Below are 22,004 nucleotides of genomic sequence, written 5' to 3' on the forward strand. Positions count from 1 at the left end.
ATTTTTGTACGTGTTGATGCCACTGCCATGCATTTGGTTCTGATCTCCATCATTTCTTTGGCCATGAGTTTCAAAGGTTAATTGGGAGTTGTATGAGAAAATATTATTCATATTTGCTCCAAATTTGCTTTTTTTTTTTTTCTGTGTTCGTTATCAGTTCTCCAGAGACTGGAGGATGAGAGGAGCACTGTTGGTTCAGCTCCTTCGAACCTTGGTCGCTCCTGTCAAGGCTGTCTGATTTTCTTTGCAGACCAAGCAGCCGTAATCCTCTCTTCTATGCAGACAGCTCTTCATCCCCTCTCCTCATCCTTTCATTCATCAGAAGCCACTTCATGAAGTAAACGTTCAGTGTTTCCATCTCATTCCATGGGTCCTAACGCGTTTCTTTCACACGTGCTGTGTAAGATGTGGGTTCCCTCGCTCTGCCTGCAGGGTTCCCCAGCCCCTTCCTGCCCATGCTGCGCTGGGCCAGTGCTGGGACTCCACACCCTTAGAGCTCTGAGCCACCAAATTCTGCCTGCAGTGCTGTGTGCGGGGCCCCTGGCTGCCCCACTACTGTGAGCTGCCACGCACAGATGACAGAGTGGCCCTGGACAGAAAGTGGGGATGGACTCAGCGTGACTTAAGAGCGGCTTTCTTTGCTTTTCTGATTGCCGGCATTCATGCGGAGTCCGAGCTCCTGCTCCTTTTCTGGGAACTACTCTCTCTCATTTGGTTACCAATTAAGCTGAAGCATTCTGGCCTTTTCCATCCTCCTTTTTATTGTTACGAAGGGTGAATTAGGGCTTGGTGTTTAGGATTGTTCTCTGGCCTCCGCTGCTACTTTGCTGCCTCCTTTGTGGCAAAACAATGGCATTAATTTTGGCCTTTGCAGCAGGCAGGCAATCTGGCAGCGCACAGTGCCTGTCCGTTCCACTTCACTTGTGCAGCCACCTCTCCTTTCCACATCACCTACTCACTTTTCTCCTTTCTTTTCTTCCCTCCCCTTTTTTGTGTGTTTTGTGGAGGATCGCTCAGGGTTTGTTCTGCTCCGGTCCTGGTGGGGTCGGAGGTTGCAGCCGCTGCTGAGGGAGCGGTGTGCCAGGCTGGGGCCGTCCTGCACCAATGGGCTGCGGTGGTGAAAGGGGACCAGGGCTTTGTAGTGTCCCTCGCTGGACGTAGAGCTTTGAACCCTCCAGAGCTGGGTACCACTGGAGAGACACACTGAGAGCCAGGGCAGAGGGCGTCCACTTGTAGCCCTGCAGGTAACTCATATTGAGTAAGTCACATGTTAAGCTCTATTGGATGGAATGTTACTCCAAATGGTGCCACTTGCCATTCTTTTATTTTTTCCTCTGCAAGATTGTATGAAAGGGAAAACAGTGTTGGAAATTGAATGGAAGAATTCCATGTTTTTTAAAAAACTAAGGAGGGTCCTGGAAGGTGCAGGCTGATGGGCTCCTCGCAGTGGGCTTGCCACTGGAGCAGCTGCAGAGCTCGTGAGGCTGTGGGGCTGAGCTCGTCTCTGAGAATGCCTCAGAGTCGGCGCTGTGGAACAGGGACCTCATGCATGGCAGTACCCCAGCTCCTGGTCTCCTGCTGGGGCCAGGCCGTAGCTTACAGGGACATGGTGACCCCTTGGAATGAGGTCTGGGTCCTTTTTTGTTTTCTGTTAAATAATGTAAGAAGGAATACAGGGATTGGAAGTGGTTGCCCAGAGTCCACTGTTAGGACAACTTGCAGCTGTGCTCCCTGGCTCCAGCAGTTCCAGCTCCAGTGACAACTGGGGCATTGTGCACAGCCCGGCCCCAGCACGCGCTGTGCTCACGTTGGTGCAGCAGCAGGAATTGCTCTGCAGGTCCCATGGCTGCTCTTCGCTTTTGGAAGAGCTGGCTCAGGGCTCAGCTCTGCCTCTTTTCCCTGAGGTTTTTGCACAAGGGGACTCGCCTGTGAGTCTGGAGCCAGGTTGGTGCCCGTGAGCTTCCTTCAGCTCTGAAGGAACGTGGCAGACCAGGTGCTGCCTGGCACCCAGTGCTCGTCCTGCCCTTCCAGAAGGCAGCAGCCAACTGCATAAATGGAGCACGCACACAGTCAACAGTTTCCTTTCTTCTGCACAAATTGGCAAGGACTAACCTTGTCATATCTAGTGCAGTGCTAACGGGCGCCTGCCTCCAAGGGGTAATCATGCAGGCATAAATTCGGAAAGTTGCTAAGCTATGAGCAGTCTTATGAGCATTAAAAGTGTCCTCTTTGCCAGAAAGGTCATTCATAACTTGGCTGCGCTGCTGATGTACAGTCAGTGATATTGATTGATTAATGTATAAAAAGCACCAAATCCATTTGCTTCTATGAAAGAGAATAAAGTGCAGTCGACTCTCTCTTTATTTTCACCTCATCCTTTTGTTTGAAGGACGTTTTTTTTTCTCTTTTTGTTTTGCCAGCTAGGTTTAAGGGGGTTACAAAAAGCCAGTTTCTGCCAAGTAATGCGTTCACAAAGGGAACATTGATTCACATCAGTGTCGCTTGAGTTACCCTTAAAGGTTTGCCAAGGAGTTGTTCTTATATTAACCTTCTGTTCATCAAAGATGAAATAAATAAATAAGTCATAAAATCAGCTTCACCGCCTGCACCAGAGTTGGATGCAAAGCAGGAATTTCTTCAGTTAGGAATTTGCACCCAACGTACCGCGTTCGGCCTCTTGCCAGCCCTGACCTCCCGCCCTCCCTCCCGTCCCCTCCGCGCTGCCCCCTCGCAGGGAGCCCGGCTGCCCCACGGCGCTGACAGGGCCTCTCTGGCAGCACAGGGAGGGGGATTCGCTCCCAGCACCTGGCTTAGTTCTGCCCCACTGCCTCTGCTTTCACACTGCCAGGCGCTGGGGAGAGGGGCCGGGGATGCTTTGTTGGGCTGGGCTGAGAGGCTGCAGTGCCGGGGCTGGGCAGGGGCAGCGGCAGAGGAGAGAAGGGCTGTCCCTGAACAGTGGGGTTGCTCCTGCACTGGCAGAACCTGCTTCTTGCTGCTGGGAGGAGCTGGGAGTTGTGCGGTCGTGTGTCCTAACTAAGTAGACAAACCCTGACGTGTGTCTGTCCTGCCTAGGGAATGTTGGGAAGGTGGTGGGTGTCTTCTCCAGCAGTTGCGTTGTCCTCATGGCTGTCTTGGCTGCTCAGACATTGGGACCGTGTGCTCATGCAGTACTTGCTCTGTTCTGAGCTTAGCCAAACAATGGTAGTTTCAGGGAGGGGATTGCTGGGCTTATTTTGCCCTATGGGCAGCTGCACGTGTCACCGTGTCCATAAGGCAAGGAGCTCGGCTGGCTGCTCCGCCTGCAGTGAGCCGTGTTCACACCTGGCTGTCACCACCATCTCCTGGCGTGGGAGCTCCTTGACGGCCTCCAGGTCCCGGTGTCAATTCCAATAACCTCAGCCACAAGTGGTGAGGGGAGCAGCTGCCCATGGCTCAGTCAGAGCTGCACAGCCGTGCCCAGCAGTGCCTTGGGCTCCCAGGGTGCCGGCTGCAGCGGGAGGAGGGCCTGGCTCCTGGTGCCATTCTTGAGCAGTTGCTGCTGAGAGCTGTGGAGGAGCATTGCCAATGCCACAGCACAACGTGGAGCTCTGTGGCTGAGGCACTGCTGACCTCTGCAGCATCACCCATGTGGTGCTCTGACCCCAGCGTCCCTTACCCGGCAAAGGAAGGAGATGGTGACAGCTCTGGAACTTGTTGAGGCGCGTGCTTTGGCATGCACCAAGCATGGCAGAGTGCAGGACCGCAGGGCATGCTTCCCTGGCAGTGCTTGTGCCTACCCTGCTCGATTGTGCCCTGCAGGAGCTGAGCAGAAAAGCCCCTCAAGCCCCGCACTCCCAGGTCAGGCTTTGTCCCTGCAGCGGCTTCAAACCCCGAACAGAAAATCACCTTGTTTTGTAATCTTTTTCTCCAACTGTGGGAGAATTGCAGAACTCCGCCGCCCCCTCCCCCTCTGGCGAGGCGGAGGGGATTGGATCAGACGGTACAGAGGGAGCATGCTGAGAGTGAATCCATTTTCTCTCCTCCATCTCCCCAGAATAAATTAGAATTTGCCTGATTTAATAAAATGGCTTCATCTCTCTGCCATCTTTTCTATCTCCCATGCGTTTCTTCCCCACCCCCACTGCGAAATAATAGATCTCAGCTGTATAGCTCTTGTTATAGGCTGCGATGTAGCGGTGGGATATGGCGGCGTGTCTGCATGCACAGCCCGCACAGGATCCAGCTGCTGAGAGCACACAGAATTTGTCCCTGTATCTTAATTTCCTTATTGTCAACTGTGATAGTTATAATTGCTGTCGAGGTCAGTGTAATTTACTGTCCATCTGTCATTAACCTGACCTCGTGGGTGGATGTGACTGCCATGCAGATATTGTTTGGGGACTGGGAGTGGTTAGTGATAGAAATTTTACAGCGCAGATTTGCCCCGGCCACTTTTCTTCTTAATTGGCACGTATTTGTCTATGCATACAGTGGAGCTGCAGCTCTTTGCTGCAGACGGAAAGGAGGGGTTATTGTTAGAATTTAGATGGTTTTGCTGCAGCTGAACCCTTTTCTCTCACTTAAATCTGGTGTTTTAATTTCTGTTTCCTAGGTTGATTTTTTCCTTTCCGCTCTGACACTAATTATGCCGGGCGCATTGGGAGCGGTTGCTGCTGAGAGGTACCCAGCTAAGTGTTAAGAAAGGTTTTAAAAACAGACTGAACTCTTTCTTAATGAGGCTCAATCGTGCTCTCCTCCGGGTGGTTTTGTTTTGCTGATCTGTCAGTTTTTCGAGGATTTAATTGCACTTTTTTCATATTAGTCTTTGAAATGGGGCTAAGCAGCTTTCTGTAAAATTAAATATGAGAAAGGGGAGATGTTACTGGCTTTTCTGTTTTCTTTTTTTTATTATTTATTTAATTTTTTTGTTGTTTTCATCACTCTGGGATCATTGTCTGCCACTGGCTCCTGGGACACGACAGCAGTAAAGAACTAAATTTATGAGAGCAGCAGATGAAATGGCAGGCTGTGGCAGCTCCAAAATTGTAAACCATCGTAGGCAATTTTCCTTGCTTCTCCGCTTCCCAGTTTGGCTCCTGTCACGTTGCTGCTTATGCTAATCCTAGCAGACCTTCCAAGTGTTTGTTTTGGAGGAAGAACCGGGAGGCAAAGGTGGGACAGGGAGTGCTGAAGCAGTGTGTCCAGCGCAGCTCATTTCTTGCCAAGAAGGCACAGAGTGGTGAGGCTGGCAGGAGGTTGGTGGGCTGAGCTCTGCTCAGAGCTGGGCTGGCTGCAGTGTGTTCCATGGCAGCTCTCTGCCCTGCAGCCCATCCTGGTGGCACTGCACGGCTCAGCCATCGCCTGCAGCACCAGGAGAGCAGCCGGGGGATGCGGAGTAGTTGCTGCTAGGATGGCAAGAGGCAGGGAGAGGGGAGGCGGATGTATCCGTGATGCTATTATCTTTATGGCATAGAGAAGCATGTTTGAAGCAATCAGCGTGGAATTCTTAATTGCTTCACTTACTTCTGCTCTCCTCGTGGGACAGATTGTACAAACGCAAGGGCTGCCAGGACCCTCATGTTGGCGCTCTGTCCCCGCTGCACACACTATTTTTAACTAGCGCTTTGTTTTGCAGAGATGCACAAAGCTGCTGCTTTCTTTTTTTTCCCAAGGATGCTAATAAACAGCAGAGGCAGTGAGTGCATCCGTCCGCCTGACGGTGACTTGGCTATCCCAGCCCACAGTTCATTTCTCCTCCTTGCATTTGTATTTCTTTTTCCACTTCCCCTTCCTTTCTTTTAGCTTTGGTTCTCTCCCTCTCAGTTTCTTTTCATGTTTATCCCTTAACTATCTGAATGTCTCTTTTCTTTCCTTCTATCCCAGCCTAACAAAAATCCTTTTTTCCTTCCTTTGCTCGGATGTGTGCCTTCCTCTTTTAGTTCCTAGCACACCTCTCATGAGGACGTAAAATCCAAGAACCAGATCTTTGAGATTTCAAAATAAAATAAAAGTAAACTCTGCTTTAAAAACACTTTAGCAGGAAAGCCGGGCTAATTGTAAATCAATGAGTCTTAAAATGCAGCATTGATCTCCAGTTAGAAGTTTGAAGGGGAAAGCAGTAATTACTGTGCTGAAGGTAGTCTTTTTTTTTTTCTCTTAGTAAGTTCTGGGCAGAAGGAAGGCTCATTAGGGCAGCGCTTCGGAATCTGAGTAATTAGTTTAAAAAGTACTTTTGTGGTGTTATTCCCAGGGCTGGAAATTATCGGAGTCTTCACAGATTTATAGTTCAGCTCTGATAAGGTTTGATTTATTACCATGTTTGGCATGGAAGATCCTGCAGAGCCACCTGGGTGAGGGGGGAGCACCGTGGCCGGGGACGGCTGTTGCCCACTGGGGCTGCAGGGCCAGCTTGGCTCTGCCTGGCAGCTGCCACGGACCCAGATGTCACGCTCTGCCTGGCCTACCATGCTGCTCCAGGACAGCATGGCAAGGTGGCAGTGGGATGGAGGGAGGATGGTTTTGGGATGGCAGGAGGCTGGTGGCAGAATGACAGTCACCATGGGCTGTGGTGAGCAGCTCCAGAACATCTGCATACATACAGCTCACTGCTTAGATTTTGATTCATCTTTTCATGGAGATGATTGTTTTTTCGTTTCAATACCCATGTGCAGTTGCTGTATATGAGACATTACTTTGACGTCTGAATTAACTTGCTATAAAGGCAGCTGGGGCAAGAGGTGACTTTTTGGGCTGGGCTCACAGATGTTGCCCCACACCTCAGGTCCTGGAGGTGCAGCGTGGGCAAAGATGTCTCATCTCGCTGCTCATTTGGCCTTGGCCATGATCCTTGTGGTGCCGCCTGCTCCCTGCCTGCAGGACCTGAGCACGGCGGGATGCAGAGCATGTGCTGCCATGCCACAGCCTCATCCCCTCAGTCCTGAGCTGTTACCTGGCAGCACTCAGAGCATGCCTGCAAGGAGCTGGGAAGTGGCAGAGTGTTGGAAAACCACAGGGTGAGGAAAGAGCTGCAGGCTCACCTGCTGCCATGAGAGTGCCTGCGTAAACTCTGGTGGCGAGGAGGCAGTTCATATATGTCCTAAAGCTCGTTTGTTTATGTTTTTTTCCATATTCTTCTGTTAGATTTAGTGGTTGTATCTTTTGATACTAATTTTGATTATCTGATCTCATTTGTGAGTATTGCTGAAATCCTGGCCACAGCTACATTCTGTGACACTGATTTCCACAGTCTAATTACCAAGTCTGATTCTATGGGGAAAATGTGTTTGTTTCACCTGTGAGGTCCTGCAGATCCATTAGCTGCTGGGTTTCCTGCATGTATGGAGCTGCATAGGGGGATCCAAGGTCAGCAGTGAAGAGGGGGATGGAGGCCTGGAGTGCTGGGCAGCCCACTGACATTTCCATCTTGGTCTGGCTGCCGGAACGTTTACCAGACATACTTCTGTAGTGCAAACGCCTACTCCAAAGGAAAACAGCCTCCTGCATTGAGGCAGTTGATGTGGCACATCTTTGAGCCCGCTGTTATCTCCTCTGGCAGCCAGCCCATGTCTGAGAGCAGCATCAGCCTCCTGGGCTGCAGCATCTCATCACGTGCTGGGGCATACAAGATGACCCTGGCTGTCTCGTCATGTCAGCTAGAAATTCAGCAGCCAGATGCTGAAAGTAGCGGGGATCATTACAAAGCATGGCCACCCACAGGCAGGGGGACGAGCAGGATGGTATGTGAGATCTTTTTGAATTTGTTCCGCCACTGGAAACTGGTAGGCCAAGAGGCCTGGGAAGATGGAGAGCACAAAGTCTCTGTAAGTGAGAGCAGAGGCTCTTATAGGAACATCATTTGGTGCATGTCAAGTTAACCGAATGTCCCTTCTGGCTCTGGGAGAAATGAATCTGAAAATCTCGCTTGGTGTTCTTCAGACTGCAACCCATTTTCTGTTCTTTTATCAAATTGTCCCTTTGTCACCTCCCTCAGGAGAGCAGAACCAATCTCTCCGGTTTCTGGCTGGGGGAGGCTTAGGTCTAGTGCTCTTCATACGTGTTTCTTGCCCTAGAGATGGTGTGGGGAGGTACTGTATGATCCCGTGTTGCAGGTAGCGTTGCACCAGCACTGCCCGTGTCGTCATGTTCTCCATCTGTTCACTAGCATTGGATGCAGCTAATTTTTGGACTTCAGTAGGGTAGAGCTGCTTCTAAAGACTTAGAGGATTTAAGGACTCTTGAGCCTAAGCAGAGCGGCTTATGGGCAGTCTTTGTTATCAGAGCCTTTTCAGGTCTTTGGTAAATGGGTGAACATTCACTGCTCTGAATTCCTGATGTACTTCAGCTGTTTTGGATCATTCTGTTCAGATTCGGGTTTAGTGCAGAAAATATGAGAAGACCGAGTGAGTCTCTTGTAGCCAGTTGTTGAGGATTAGTTATAGCCAAGAGGATTCCCTGGAGTTTGACCTTGGTTAATGCTCTTTGTCAAAACTCCATTTGTGCTCCACTTGTGTACTGGAGCTAGGGCTGCCAAACAGCAATGTTGCAGGCACCAGTTGAGATGCTGGGATCTGTAGATCCATGTGGCAAGGCTTTGTGAAGATACGAAGTGCCCAGCTTCACTCTGGAAGGTGGAGTAGGGCAGAAACATTGAGAGCTTTATTGTTCTCTGGCAAACCATGGTAATTTGAGGAACTGACCCTGTAATTAAAACAAGGCTGTGCGCGGGGAGGCTTTCTGGCATGGCTCTTGAGCCCCTGCATGTCTTCCGGGAATGGGCTCGTACTCCTACCCATCTCTCCAGTGTGTTAAATTGGGTCAGTCGCACAGGTCTGATTTCTTAATCTGACACCTTTAGCTGTCCTACTTGCATAACTTGATAAATATTTTTACAGAAATGAGTTAGTTTGCAGTGACTGTTATAGATCTGGTTCTGCAGTGAGAGGAAAGGGGAAGGTCTCTGGAGGCAGAAAACCCTTGTGTGGCAGAAAGCCTGCTGGGAAGTCAGCTCAAGAAGAATTAGAAACCCTTTAAATAAATGCTTACTTGACATGACTCTGTCTTCCACAGTCTAACAAGCAGGGAAGCGAATGGCAGCCGCTGGCCAGAAATTGATTGCATTAATTGATATGCCAATAAGAGAGCTTGTTACATCCGCCATTGGTTAGGAGGCCGGCTAACAAGTCCCGCTGATCAATGGAACCAATAAAGATTTCATCCATTAATGAGCAACATGGTAATTAATGTTATCCATAAACCAATTAGCCTGGGTAGCTAATGTGCTGGTTAGCACAGTGAGTGGCAGAGCAGTGGGTGTGTGTGGGACGACCATCCGGTGCAAGGAGGCCATCACCTCTTGGATGCCGCTGGTGGGATTTAGTGAAACAGATGGCTTCCCTTGAGAGGAAGAGTTGGGAGCATGGCTGGTGGGATGGGGTCTGTCTTCTGGGAAGGGCCACACCTCTCCAGATTTACAAGGCAATTTCAGTTATGTTTGCCTTCCCTTTTTTTAACCTCCGTGTGGTACACGTGCAGATCCTTTCCATTTTGAGCATGTTTTCCAGGGACGTGCAGGATTACTTAGCTTGTGTTCAGATGGCAAAGCACGGTGTTTGTTTACCTCCCCTGTTTCATTGGAAAGCTGCTTGTGTGCTCTGCCTAGACCCTGACCCCTTCAGTCTAGCTTTGTGGGAGCTGTTCTGTGCACTATTATGTTACGCTTTCTCTGCACGATCCATATTAATAATTGCATTAGTGCAGAAAGCACAACAGGTATATTGAAGGCTGTTGTCTAAAAATGCTTGCAGTGGGGTTGCCTTAAGTTGGTACCCACCAGCTGTTAATCTGCATTGCTGCTCATGTCACCAGCACGTGTGGAAGTGACGTGGTCTGTGGCAGGGTTCCTATGGAGGAGCAGTGGGTGTGAGCAGGGCTGCTGTGCGCCGCTCGGGTCTGCCCTTCCTCCACTGTGGGGGACAGCAGTGCACCGGGAGAGCGCAGGGCCTGGGTCTCATCTATGAAGGGGCATGAATTGATGTCAAGCAGAGCCCCCATTGTGGGGTTTTGAGGGCTGTCCACTGCCTGTGGCACTGCCTTCGACTGCCCAGAGGTTGTAATTTGGCTGCTGGGTGACAAAACACCTGCATGGAGGCTGTATGCTGCACAGTGCCTCCCTGTGTATGACTGTGACTGTCCCCTGGTGCAGTCACAGCAGGGCTGCCAGGCTGCTGTCCCCATGATCACAGTGCGAGGAGCATCCATGAGGTCTGGGGTTGACGGAACAGGAGCAGCTCCAGCTCTTGGCAACGTCAATCCCACTATTCTGCCATGGAGTTACTTTGTGTTGTTGGATATTGACCCTGGGAGACCCCTTGTGGATTCCCTAATTGAAAATTAATACCAGATCAATGCCATGGGCAATTTGCATATTGATCATAAACAACTTTGAAGGCACCAAGTGTGTGTTGGATCAATAGAGCTCTTGAGCAGGCTGCAGTGGGTGAGCATTCCCGTGCTGCTGTGTGGGAGAGGTGAATGCCTGGGGAGGGTGGGAGTGGGTCCGAGCAGCGGCCGCGAGAACGGGGAGCTTGTGCCAGGCTGGAGTCGGAGTGGTGTCTGAAGTCAGGACCTGTTTCTGGGGTTCATTTTGAAAGGCGAATTAGGGGAAAAGCTTCGGTTTGTTGATTTAAGGGATAAACAGACCAGGTGAAGCCTGGAGGCAGCAACATCAGGCAGTAATAGTGAAGCTGCTGCACCTCCTGGCACCTGGACCTGGGGGACGTCACAGCCCATGCTCAGCTCCATGGCTCTTCCTGCAGTGTGCTGCCTGCTGCGTTTACCCTAAATAAAAGCTGCAAAGCAGCGCTTTGTTTTTAACAGGGACAGGAGAGATCTCATCAGTGATACTTGTTCTGGCTTTTTTCTCCTACGTTTTCTTTTTGATGGCAATGGATTGATTCCTTCTCTGTCTGAAACAGGGTATTTCAGAACGCTGCTGGGTTGATGGGATCAAAACTTTCACATCAAACTCTATTAAAAAAACAAAACCAAAAGCTTCATCTGGAAGTACATCTCAAGTGCCCCTGGAAGCCTTCCTTTAAAGAAGGATGTGCGTGGGCAGTAGAAGCAAAGCGTAAGGAGGCACTGCTTCATTCGACCACTCCTGCTGAAGCAGGCCAGTTGCAGATCTCGTGATAAAGCTGCATCTGCCTTAGCCGTAGGAACAGGAGCTGCCGTGTGGGCTGGGAGCAGGAAGGTGGGTCGGGTTGGGAACCTGCTTCCGAAGTTGCTGCTTGTTTTGAGAGCTGTGCTGGCCGCTTTGCGCAGCCGGCGGTTCCAGGAAGTCGCTGTGCATCTGATTACTGCATTACAGAGCTTTCATTGACTCGGCTGCGCCGTGCTGATGAACTGAGACTGGGGACAAGAGCTCATAATTGAAAGAAATAAATTCTTATCACAGGCCTCTGCTGGAGCCACCACCTGTACGTGCGCCTTCATCCAGGTTCCAGGAACATTCTGAATCCCTGGAGCACCTGGTGCTCCCTCATTAGTGTTCCCAGTGAACCAAGCTCAGGGACGGCAGGGGTGAGCAGTGTCCCAGGGTGGTGGAAGCTCTCCTTCCTTCCGGCCACAGCAGGCACTGCTCTGCAGGCTGGGCTGCTTGTGAGCCGCAATCACCTTCGGGGCCTCCGTGGGGGCTTTCCCAAGCTCTTCCCTTTCACTTGGTCCTCTGTGCTTCACCTACAAGGTAGAACAGCCATATAACAGCCTGTCTTGTCTTAGATTTGATGGTGAGTTGAAATCCATCCCTGCTGTATGAAAGAGGATTTGGGAATAGAGAATGTGTTTCACTTGCCGCAAAAATATTATGGGTGAATATGCAGTTTCTTATATATGCATGCATAAATTGAAAAAAAATCAGGGGTTTGCTGGGGCTCTGCTTGGGTTTTGCAGAGATGCAGCTGGCACCCCTCCCTCCCTGCTGCAGATAAGCTGTGTTGGATCTCTGTGGTTGTTAGCAGCCCCTGTAATTTTGCACATTCCTCTGGGCTGTGGAGCAGGCTGCTGCCGTTAATGCAGTGCTGGTGGTGTGGAGGTGAATGGAAAGGCTTCACTTGACACCCTGTGACCTCCCCATACAGCTGAATACTGGAGAGCCCGGGCTGAGATTGCAGTCGCTTTCAATTACTCGAAGCCAGGAGAGGTGGAGAAAAAGTGCCTGTTGGCTGTAGGAAGCTGAAATCTTCTTCTGCTGAAAGCTTATTAGTGAAAGTGGAAAAGCAATCACTGACATTCTGCTTGTGCTGGTAACCCAAACCCAGGGAAGGGGCATCTCAGCCTTCGGACGTGGTCATCTCCACCACGGCATGACGTGGGGTTCCTCAAGTGTGTCCTCACAGGCCGATCCAGAGCTGTGTAACTGCATATTGTGTGCGTCCCTGCTGCCAGTCTGCGTCACAGGGTGTGTGTTGTGCCTGCATTTTCTCCCTTTTTTGCACCAATCCAAGCGGTTTGGTCCTGCTTCATGGGAAGCTATCAACATGACAGCAAGGTCAGGAGTCAACAGAAATACACTGGGATTGTGCTGAGCGTAGCCAGTACGTGCAGGAGAGAAGAATGCAGTGAATTACTGCAGGGATCACAAGAGCAGCTCTCTGTTCTGGGCTTCTTGCAGGGGGCGGCCTGCATGGCCCACGTGGGCACACTCATATCAGGACACAGAGACTTCCCTCTGCCAGCACGCTCTGTTGGCTGCAGTTCCTGTTGGCTGTCTGCAGTCACAGGCCTGGCCCAGAGGCCCACAGCACCCTTGCTTTGGCCACAGCCCCACTCCCAGGGTGCGGCTTTGCCCCTTCCCTGCCCGCTGCCCTTCCCAGCCTCCTCCTGCCCCAGCAGCTCTGTGCAGGGATTATTTTCTTCCAGATGAAAATATGGATGTTCTGTGGTTGCATTTGCATGTGCTGTGCCACGGCCTCCGTTACTCAAGTGCCGTGTCCTCAAATGCTGTCACGTTTATCTTTTTGGCACCTCTGAGGGACAGACAAATGCTGTTTCCATTTTAGAACTGGAGAGCTGAGGAGATGGGCTTTACTTGTTTCCTGGGGCTGGGGTCCATCCCGGCATCCTGTCATGCTTTGGTGTCGGTCTCCTGGCTGAGATGAAGCAGAACCCGTCTGAACGTCTCACCTTGCCTCATCACATTCCACCTGCAAATGCTGTCCGTGAGCCTTTCCTGCAGGCAGTTCATGAAGAAAAATGCGAGACTGATCCTCTTTTGATCCAGAAGGACCCCTCATACACATCATTTGTGGCATTTGCGGCTGTCTTTGTTCAAATGTAGCGTTAATCCCTGGAAATTAGCTCCAGGAGAAGCCGGGTTCCATGACACCACAACCACAACCGCTGTGACTGAGAGCAGCACCAGCGGAGTTTCACGCCTTTGGCACAGGCTGTCTCCACAGCGTTCCACGTCGCTGGTTCTGCAGGCCATCCCCAGAGCAACCAGAGTGAGCCTGTGGGTGTGAGATGAATCTCTCCGAGCATACGGCCTCGTCTGGAGAGCTGCATGAGGAAGAGCAGTGTGGATGTTTTTATGTGGTAGCAAGGATGGCTTTTTTATTATTAAAAATCCAAGGGCCTGGCAAACCTGCAGCACTTGGGAAGCGTCAGCGGCATCTCATTGCGTCTGTGCAGCGCGGTGCCTTCCCGGCACACAGGTGCTGAGGATGGGAGCTGTGGGGTGGCAGGGTGAGATGCGGGCATCTGGCTGTGATGGGAGCAGCCCAGTGCTGGTGGGGACGTCGGCAGTGTGCGGTGCTGGCTGGGGACACGGGTCCCTTCGTTCACAAAGGTGCCCTGTGTTCATACCCCTGTCCTCAGACCCCTTCTATTGCCATCCTGCCTCATCTCCTCGCCGCTGCCCCACCTGCTCTCTGCTCACCCTCCCCGCTGTCCCTTCCCTTTGTTCCCTGTCCCTCCTCCCGCCTGCCTCCATCTCTGAGGCCGAGCTGTCCTTCCCTGCAGACCTGGAGCTGGAGATGCGTTTCCTTTTGTTTTGCTGTTTGATCTGTGTTTGTGTATTTGCATGAGTTTCCTTTCCAGCTGATTCCGGTTTGGAGCTGGGTTAAACTGTGCAAAATGCTGTTTAAAAGAAAAAAAAAGAAAGGAACTTGTCAAGATGCATTTGTTAGATCACATTTAAAATGAAATAGAATTGAAGGTAGTTTTTGTCCAAAGGAGCGGGGGGTGCTGGAAAGCCGTCAAGCCGCAGGAGAAAGCCCCTCCTTTGTTGTCCTCCTGACATTGAAGTGTAATTTTTCATGGTTATTTGGACTGGAAAATGGGGGGAAAGGGAGAGATGGGCTTGCGATTATTTCCCATAAATGACAACACAATCACATCACGCTCCACTACAAACATGCTCAAGGAATTTGCCTTTTTTTTACATTTCATGTGTGAAAATAGCAGCAACCTTTATAGTTTTGCTGAAATTTGAGGGGGCAAATCCCTGTTGGGCTCCACTGGCTTAAAATCCAGCCTGGTTTACAGAATACCCCTGTTCTCACGCACAGAGTGAGGCCGGTGCTGGCTGAGCAGTGGGTTCCTGCTTTCGGTCTCTGCACGTGGCGCTGAGCACACGTCCTCCAGAGGTGATCTGTGATGGTCACTGTGCCACCAGACCTATGGGGGGAGCTGGGAGCCCACGTGGCAGTGCAGCACCATGCCCCGGCCCTGAGTCCACCGTTCCTCTCTGGATAAACACAGCCCCAGGCCTGCAGGAGGGTGGGAGCAATTCGTGCTCTGCTCCCATCGGGCAGCTGACCTTGTTTGTGCAGAGCTGTTTTCCCAGGCGATGTTTTCTGCAGAACACATACCCACTCTGCCCGGCAGATGAAGAGTTCCAGAGCAGTCGGGGCCTTTCCTGAGCTCATCCCCTGCCTGTCAGATCCAGATTCCCTTCTGCTCCCACGCGCGTACGCTGACCGCAGTAATGGCACTGCAGGAGTGGATTATTCTCTTCCTTAGCACTGCTGCATCTTGTTGCCAAAATGACAAAACAAAAGGTTGTGGGCCTTTGTCAGCCCTCCCCGCTGCACGCTGACTGCGGACACCACGAGCCCACGGAGTGCTCGGAAGCGAGGCCTCTGGCGGAGCTGGTAAATCAGATAAAGCGCCTGAATGCAAAAGTAGTAACCATATTAGTAAAAGCATTTGTACTTAAGGAGATGTCAGCATCTGGCTGAAGATCTTCTCATTTCTTTTCGAGCAAGGAGCTTGTTCTGGAGATACTCAGTGATGTGGGTGCTGTTGTATTGGCCAGAAATTCTGAACTTGTTAACTGGAGCAGGAAATGATGGACTAGAAGCTATGAGTTTTCAGACTTCTTGTTTTGTTTTTTGCTGCTGAACTTCATGCTTTGCTCACCTCAACACTTGCCAGCATCAGTAACTGCACAGGAGCCCACTCAGCTTTCCTCACCTTAAAAATACGGGATGTGGGGGTGGTTCTGTCAGTCTGGGACAGGTTTGTAGGCGGCCTTTTCTTATATGAAAGCAGCATAGGTGCGCTCTGACCATGCTCTCAAACAGGGCCATCTTGGAAGTGTTGTTAATCCAGGATATGCACATAGGATTATTACTGTTTTCCTGCAGCCCTGTGTCAGGTGCTGGGACTAATCTACTAGCTTCATACATCAGGGCCAAAGCTCTGTCGTGTTCTTCTCTTAATCTGTACCTTGTGTATTCACTGCTTGGCATTCTGCTGTCTGTTTCAGGAAGAAAACAGGTTTCTGTAGAACAATGCAGTTAGGAGATAGTACAGAATGTATTTGTACATATATGTATGCACCTTGCAGCTGAGTCCCAGACAAGTTGAGCACAGTGAGAAATACGGGAGAGCAGAAAAATAATTCCATGTGGATGGATTGTCTCATCCTCACCTGAAACAGTCTGCAAGTTGGGAGTAGGACATTTTTCTTGTTGGGCTGGTTACTTGGTTACAAAGAAATGGCCTAATTGTTCTTGGGGTGATGCTCTGTGACCTAACCTGCGCCATCTCATCTTTCTTCCCTAAAACTGCTCGGTACCAGTGGGCATCTGGAGGCAGAGGGGTTCACTGTCCCTGCGCTCCCACCTCAGACCACCAGCAGCTTCCACATCCACCCACCTGTAACAGCGTGCACTTAACAAGGCCCAGCACAGCACATGTGTAGAAACAATGAGGGGGAGAAACAGAAGGCAGGATGCTCTGCTCCCCCATATGTTTGGGTGTCCTGCACGTAGGAGCGGTGCCAAAGTTCAGAGCCCTGCTGCCTTTTGGGTCAACCTGTGGGAGCGGATGTGGCCGTGGTGGGCCTCACTGTGGCCATGGGGTAGCACGCAACATGGCCAATACCAGCCACCAATGTCCCAGTAAGCAGGGAGCTGCTGCCCGTCTCTGTGCTGGGGCATCCAGCTGGCCAGGCTCACCTCCCTGCCATGCTCTGCACTCTGCATGTGCTCTCTACCCCCAGCACACAGCCGTGGGTTAGATGGGTTCAGGTGAAGCCCTGCTGGGGTGTTCCCCCTTCTCTGTGCAGCTGGCTGTGCACGGCCTTGCTGTCACTGCACCCTGCAGCGCTGGCTTAAAAGCAGGCAGGTCTCCGTGCTGCCTGTCTGTGGATTTTTTGGCTACTTACCCTGAAAAGGGGGAGCATCAGTGATTCTTTTTGTTTCAAAGGAAAGACCCTGTGTACAATTAAAACTTGTTTCTGGTAAACCTCATTCCAGGAAAGATGAGCTTTTAACAAAAGGCTTTTGACAGCTGCAGGGTATTTCATTTTTTTAATGCCGAATGAAAAATCAATACATTTTTCTAGGTTATACATATTCAGAACAGGCTTGATATTTCCATTATAATGGAAAATGGGTGTCTGCACATCTCGCCTGTCAGAGCTGCACCACCGCATTTTCCAAGCCACTGCTAAATATTTCAAACCTGATTTGATTGTGGTTCATGACAGCTAATGTTTCTCAGCTCTTGAGCCTGCCGGAGGGTGGGGAGGCAAATGCGTGCCCTTTCTCTCCCGTCGCTACATTTCCACCACCCCGAAATGCCCCTTACCCCCTCGGATACGAGATCTGGGTTTGTTAAGGAAAATAAAGCAGGGAGGAGGGGGGAGGTCTCGGCTGCTCAGCCTGGCCTGGATCCAGTCGGCGTTTGCTGAGTCCTCCACACCCGCGAACTTCATCAGCTCGGAGGGTGGAAGTGCTGTGCACGGGGACTCGGGCGCGTTTTCAGTGCGTAACTGAGCTCAGAGACTCCGACATCTGCAGATGTCAGGAGATGCCCATGATTTTCCAGACTCCTCTCCCCCTCTTCTTCACCCTCCCCCTTTCCCATAGTGACTGCTTTAATTTTAAATTAAAAGGAAATGCCACTGTCTAAAATGATTTATTCACGAAGGAAGAAAAGACTTTTCCTAGGAATTTGCATGGGGCGGTTCTGTACGATGGAGGAGCAGACTCCTCGGCCCTCCGCCTGCCCCGCAGTTACAGCTGTGCACTCTTGGTGTTGACCTGATGCCCCAGGGCTGGAAAATTCCTTTAAGAAAATTTATTAACACAACGTCACGTGCCTCATGGACAACACTCTGGCACGGAGACCCATGGGCAGGCTGTAACGTTTGTGTTTCAATGGGACGTGATCCCCTTCATACAAATCCCATAGCAGAAGCTCTCGACCTGCCCTGGTGAGCTTCTTGCAGAGGATGAAGTCCTCTTAACCCTTCACAAACCCATAAACCATGTGTAGCTGGGAAGCTGAGGGTACCAGTGTAGCTCCTACCATCCTCTGTGCGTGAGGCAGAGCAGCAACCCTGGCTGTCCAGAGCCCCCACCACCTCCTGAGAAACATCTCTTATGAAGGACTTCCACCCCTCTGTGTTCAGCGTCCTCCCTACGCCCTCTATGTCCTGATCAGAGCCCTTGACCTGCAGACACTCCAGCATACAGCTGAGATACTGCAGGGTCATCACACCCCTGGATATCAGTCCCAACTGGGGCACTTCTTAAGACGAACAACTTTGAGTTAGGCACCTACTGGGAGAGTTTTTATCAGTCCTCTTAATGAAAATACAGTCAAGCTGTAAGGTGGATCGGTCCTAACAGACAGTGTTTGCAGCCTCCAAGAATCGTTTTGATTTGGAAATAAATTTCCCATGTCTTGCTGACCATTTGGCCTTTGGGAGTTCACCATGAGGTGTTCTTCCTGCTCCTGTCTTGGCTGTCAGGCTTTAGGTAAACGCAGAGGTCAGCTCCATTAGAGTACAGCATGGGAACAACGTGCCATTGGGATTTGCAGACAGTTAAAATGGAAGAAAACTGGAGCTCAGCAACTCCATGATGCATGTGCAATGGATCAAGTAGAAAATTGGACCTTTCCTCACCAGATGTGCTACTGTCATTGTTCTGTGTGAACGATGCCCCAAAGAAATGCTAAAGCAGGGCTGGTTTGGTTCTGTTGGCCACCTGAGGGCTGGCGTGGCGGAGGACGTGCCCTCAGCCATCCCTGAAGTCAGCTTACACACCACACCGATGGCTGCGGGACAAGTTAGGTTGAGCACAGCGAGCAAAGTTGAATCCAGCCATCCAAAAATATCTATTGGACAAGCATCACAAGGTAGCTGGAGTTCACACTTCCCTGCCCCACATCCTCCTGCAGGCAGCAGCAGCAGCACAAGGGCCCAGCTGCAAGAGCCCCCCAGGAACACCAGTATGGCTGCAGCACAGCCCCAGGAGCAGCACCGGGGCAGCCACAGGCAGCCTGAGTGCAGAGCCAAGCAGCAGCGGTGCGCAGAGCTTCTGCTGCTGACCTGCAGCCCAGCCAGGCCTCCCGGGGCACATGCATCTTGTGCTCCCTTCCCTTCTCATCCTGCTTTAAAAATTGCTTTTCAGAAAAATGAATGCATCTTGCTGAGAGAGGAGGAGGAGGTTTTGGATCATGTGTTGTGCTTTCTTGCTGCCTGCCTGTCCAGCACAGGAGTGTTTGAGCCAAGGAGGCAGACTTCATCCTCAGAGAGGAGCCACTTCCAGGAATGGGGCTCAGCGAGCTCTTGGTACGAGTGTCTGTCTGGTGGCTTTGTTAAGGGCTGCCCAGTGAGACAGGCTGCGCCTTGAATGAGGAGCTGCACGCTGAGCAGGGCAGAAGGATTTGCCATTTGTAGCCTTGTTTTTTAATCATTTTCTACCTTTATTGGTATTCATAGCTCACATTTTTCCGGTTACTGTCAGCCTGGGCTTTCATCCATTTTAAGGAGCTATTTTTTCCCCTTGTTGATGATGATGATGGTATAAAGACAGATGGTGTAACTGCTTATGAATGTCCTATTTTATTTCCCTCAAACCAGACAGTGCTCTTGGAGACGTATATTATTTCCACATGCTCAGGTTAGAGCCCAGACAGCGTCTGAGCGGGCAGCCAGCAGCCGTCCTGCTGCTATGCCGATGCTGACACCTCCGGGTCGCAGCCGGGAGTGCCGCCGTGCCGGGCAGCTTTGTTGTGCCTGCAGCGCCCGCGGGCAGCCGAGGCAGGGAGCTGGGACCCCCTGGGTGTCCTTAGCGAGGGTTTAACACAGCAATAGACAACTCCTAATGAAGGGGTTTGATCAAGCCAGCATAAATCTGCTCTTCACGCCAGCTGCCTCGGTTAAATAGATGCTCTCTCGCCCTGCACCGCAGTGTATTGAAGGCAGCAAGGCAGTGGGTTTGGGGGGTGGGAGGACGGGACTGTTCTGCAAGAGGGAGAAAAAATGGAATATTAATTTCTGAAATGGGAACCCAACTGCTGATGGCACAGCCCTTTCTCCAGTAAACTCATCTCACCAGGCTCGTCTCATCTCTGCATCAGTAACACATGGCTTTCTGCATTAGGCACTTTCCCCAGAGGTGCCTCTTGCTCTGGGGTCTGTTCTCTCTGGAGAAGACTCCTGGGATCCCTGCAGTTCTCAAGCATCTTTAGCTTGTAAAAAAAAAAAAAAAAAGTGAAAGAGAGGTGGAGTATAAATCACAGCTCTTCCTTTTAATATCACTGCAGATCTCTGGATGCTTTTGCAAGTTCCTCCTTGATTTAAGTTGCTGTGTTCTCAAAGGGCACTGCTGAGTATCTGCAGTCTCCTAATATATATATTTTAATCCCAATTTCTTGCCCTGTCATTGTTAGGAGGAGGATGTGCAGGGGGAGATGATTTAACTAGTTAGGTAGTTCAGCTAAAGCCTCAGGATAGCCTCGGATTTACCATGACCATAATGCAAGTTAAAATTATGAACTCTCCTGCCTAAAAGAGGATATAATGGCTTATAAGTACCCTTTCCTCCCACTGTTGATGTAGCCCCCGTCAATTACATGGTAGCTGCCGAGCTGCCTGCACTGTACGTAAATACCCGCGATGTTAGATGATAATGTGGCTGTATCATCCTGGTGTTAGAGGTCTGGCAGCTACAGCTGTTTCGCTCCCTGTGTCCCACCTAACGAGGATGCCTTGTCGATGTGCCCCGTGCAGCCATGGCCGCAGCACACTGCTGCTTTTGTTCACAGTTGGGGCAGTGGCATTTCATGTTTTTCCCTCATGCTTTGGCATTGCTCGAGCATGTGTGCTCAAGCTTTTCCCATGGCCGGGATGAAAATAAGGCCCATCAGCAGCCTCCTCCCATGTTCTGTGCCAGGGCCATGTCCTCTGCCCCCTGCTCTGAGCAGGAGTCGTGTTGCTCTGAGGTGATCTGGGGGTCTCAGTGGTCAGGGTCAGCACTGTGCGGTGCCATCCGGTCCTAGGAGCTTGAGCTGGGGATGAGGGAAGTGATGAGGCTGAAGGTGCTGAAGGCTCTGATCAGGCCTCAGCACTTCTCTGATCTATGGCACATTTGAGTAGACCCTTCTCATTCCAGGCAGTTGTTTTCCTGCTTGTTACACTGCAGGGGACATCAGTAGCTATAAGTGGCAGAGATAGGCCAGATTCTTCACTTCCTCCCCTCAGTATCTTCTGTAGCCTCTTTCTTGACCAGCTCATAGGTGGTCATCGGAGAATGCCGGGCGGCATCAACACTTGCCACCCAGCAGTTGTGCTCTGTTCCTCAGTGGCAGTTACTTGATCTTCTGGCTTGACTTTCATTTTTATGTTATTTTTTCTGCTTCTTGTTTTTCAGAAGAGGCCACTGAAGATGCAGAAGGGCCCAATGAAACAGCTGCTGATGCTGAAGAGCCTGCCAAGGAGCAAGAGAGTGCAGGGGACAAGGACCAGAGCAAATGGACAGGTGGGTTTTGGTCCCTCTTTAAATCTAAGAGTGAATAGCAGGGAGTTTCTGCAAAATTCTTTCCTTAAACAACCGTGCTGCCCAGTGCTGTCAGCATGATGTCAGTGCTGTGAAGCCTTTGGGTGCAGCTTTGCAACACACTCACGTAGTTTGAGCCGTGGTCACTCATGCATCCCCTGCCAGCCCCGGGGCCGCGGGTCAGAGCTCGCCTGTTCTCACATGGTGCTGGGCCTGACACGGGCAGTGGGAATCTGCAGCTGGGATTGGAGGAGAAGAAAGGGACTGCCCTTGTTGGCAGCTGACAGCACTTAGGCTGGATTAAGCATATCATGAAACCCCACCCTGTAGTTAAGACTGGAGAGATTGTTAACCTACTTTTCCATTGTGGCCCTAACTCTGGTTTTGACTCAGAAGAGCAGAGAGGCAGACCTTGTGCTATGCTGTTAACTGCTCGCTTTCTGCTGGATCTGTGACATCCTGAAACAAACTGCAGGTGTACAATAATCCTTACATTGCTGAGTAGGAATCTGAAAGGTTTCTCTTTGCAAAATACTTGGGTAGATTTCACAGCTTCATTAAGTCTTCTCAGGAAAACACAATGGAAAATGCAGCCTAGGCTGCTCTGTGTGTATCTATCTGGGCAAACAGCATCCAGGGCCACTTGCCAGCCTGAAGCGTAAAGCCTCAGCAAGGTTTCTGCATGTGTGTTGTTGAATTTGAGGTCTGCTTTCAAATGCGTAGCAG

General features: G+C 50.8%; 1 protein-coding gene across 3 annotated transcripts in view; it reads left to right on the plus strand.

The window, feature by feature from the left end:
- The window catches only part of ZFHX3 (zinc finger homeobox 3), a 144,803-nt gene that overhangs the window by 93,768 nt on the left and 29,031 nt on the right, over positions 1–22,004 (plus strand). For all 3 annotated transcript variants that reach the window (XM_015874229.2, XM_015874231.2, XM_015874232.2), the window contains exon 5: positions 21,153–21,260. In XM_015874229.2, the coding sequence (XP_015729715.1) occupies positions 21,153–21,260 (108 nt within the window). The remainder of the gene's footprint in view (positions 1–21,152; positions 21,261–22,004) is intronic.

The sequence above is a fragment of the Coturnix japonica genome, chromosome 11 (genome assembly GCF_001577835.2).
Source record: "Coturnix japonica isolate 7356 chromosome 11, Coturnix japonica 2.1, whole genome shotgun sequence".
Lineage (NCBI taxonomy): Eukaryota > Metazoa > Chordata > Aves > Galliformes > Phasianidae > Coturnix > Coturnix japonica.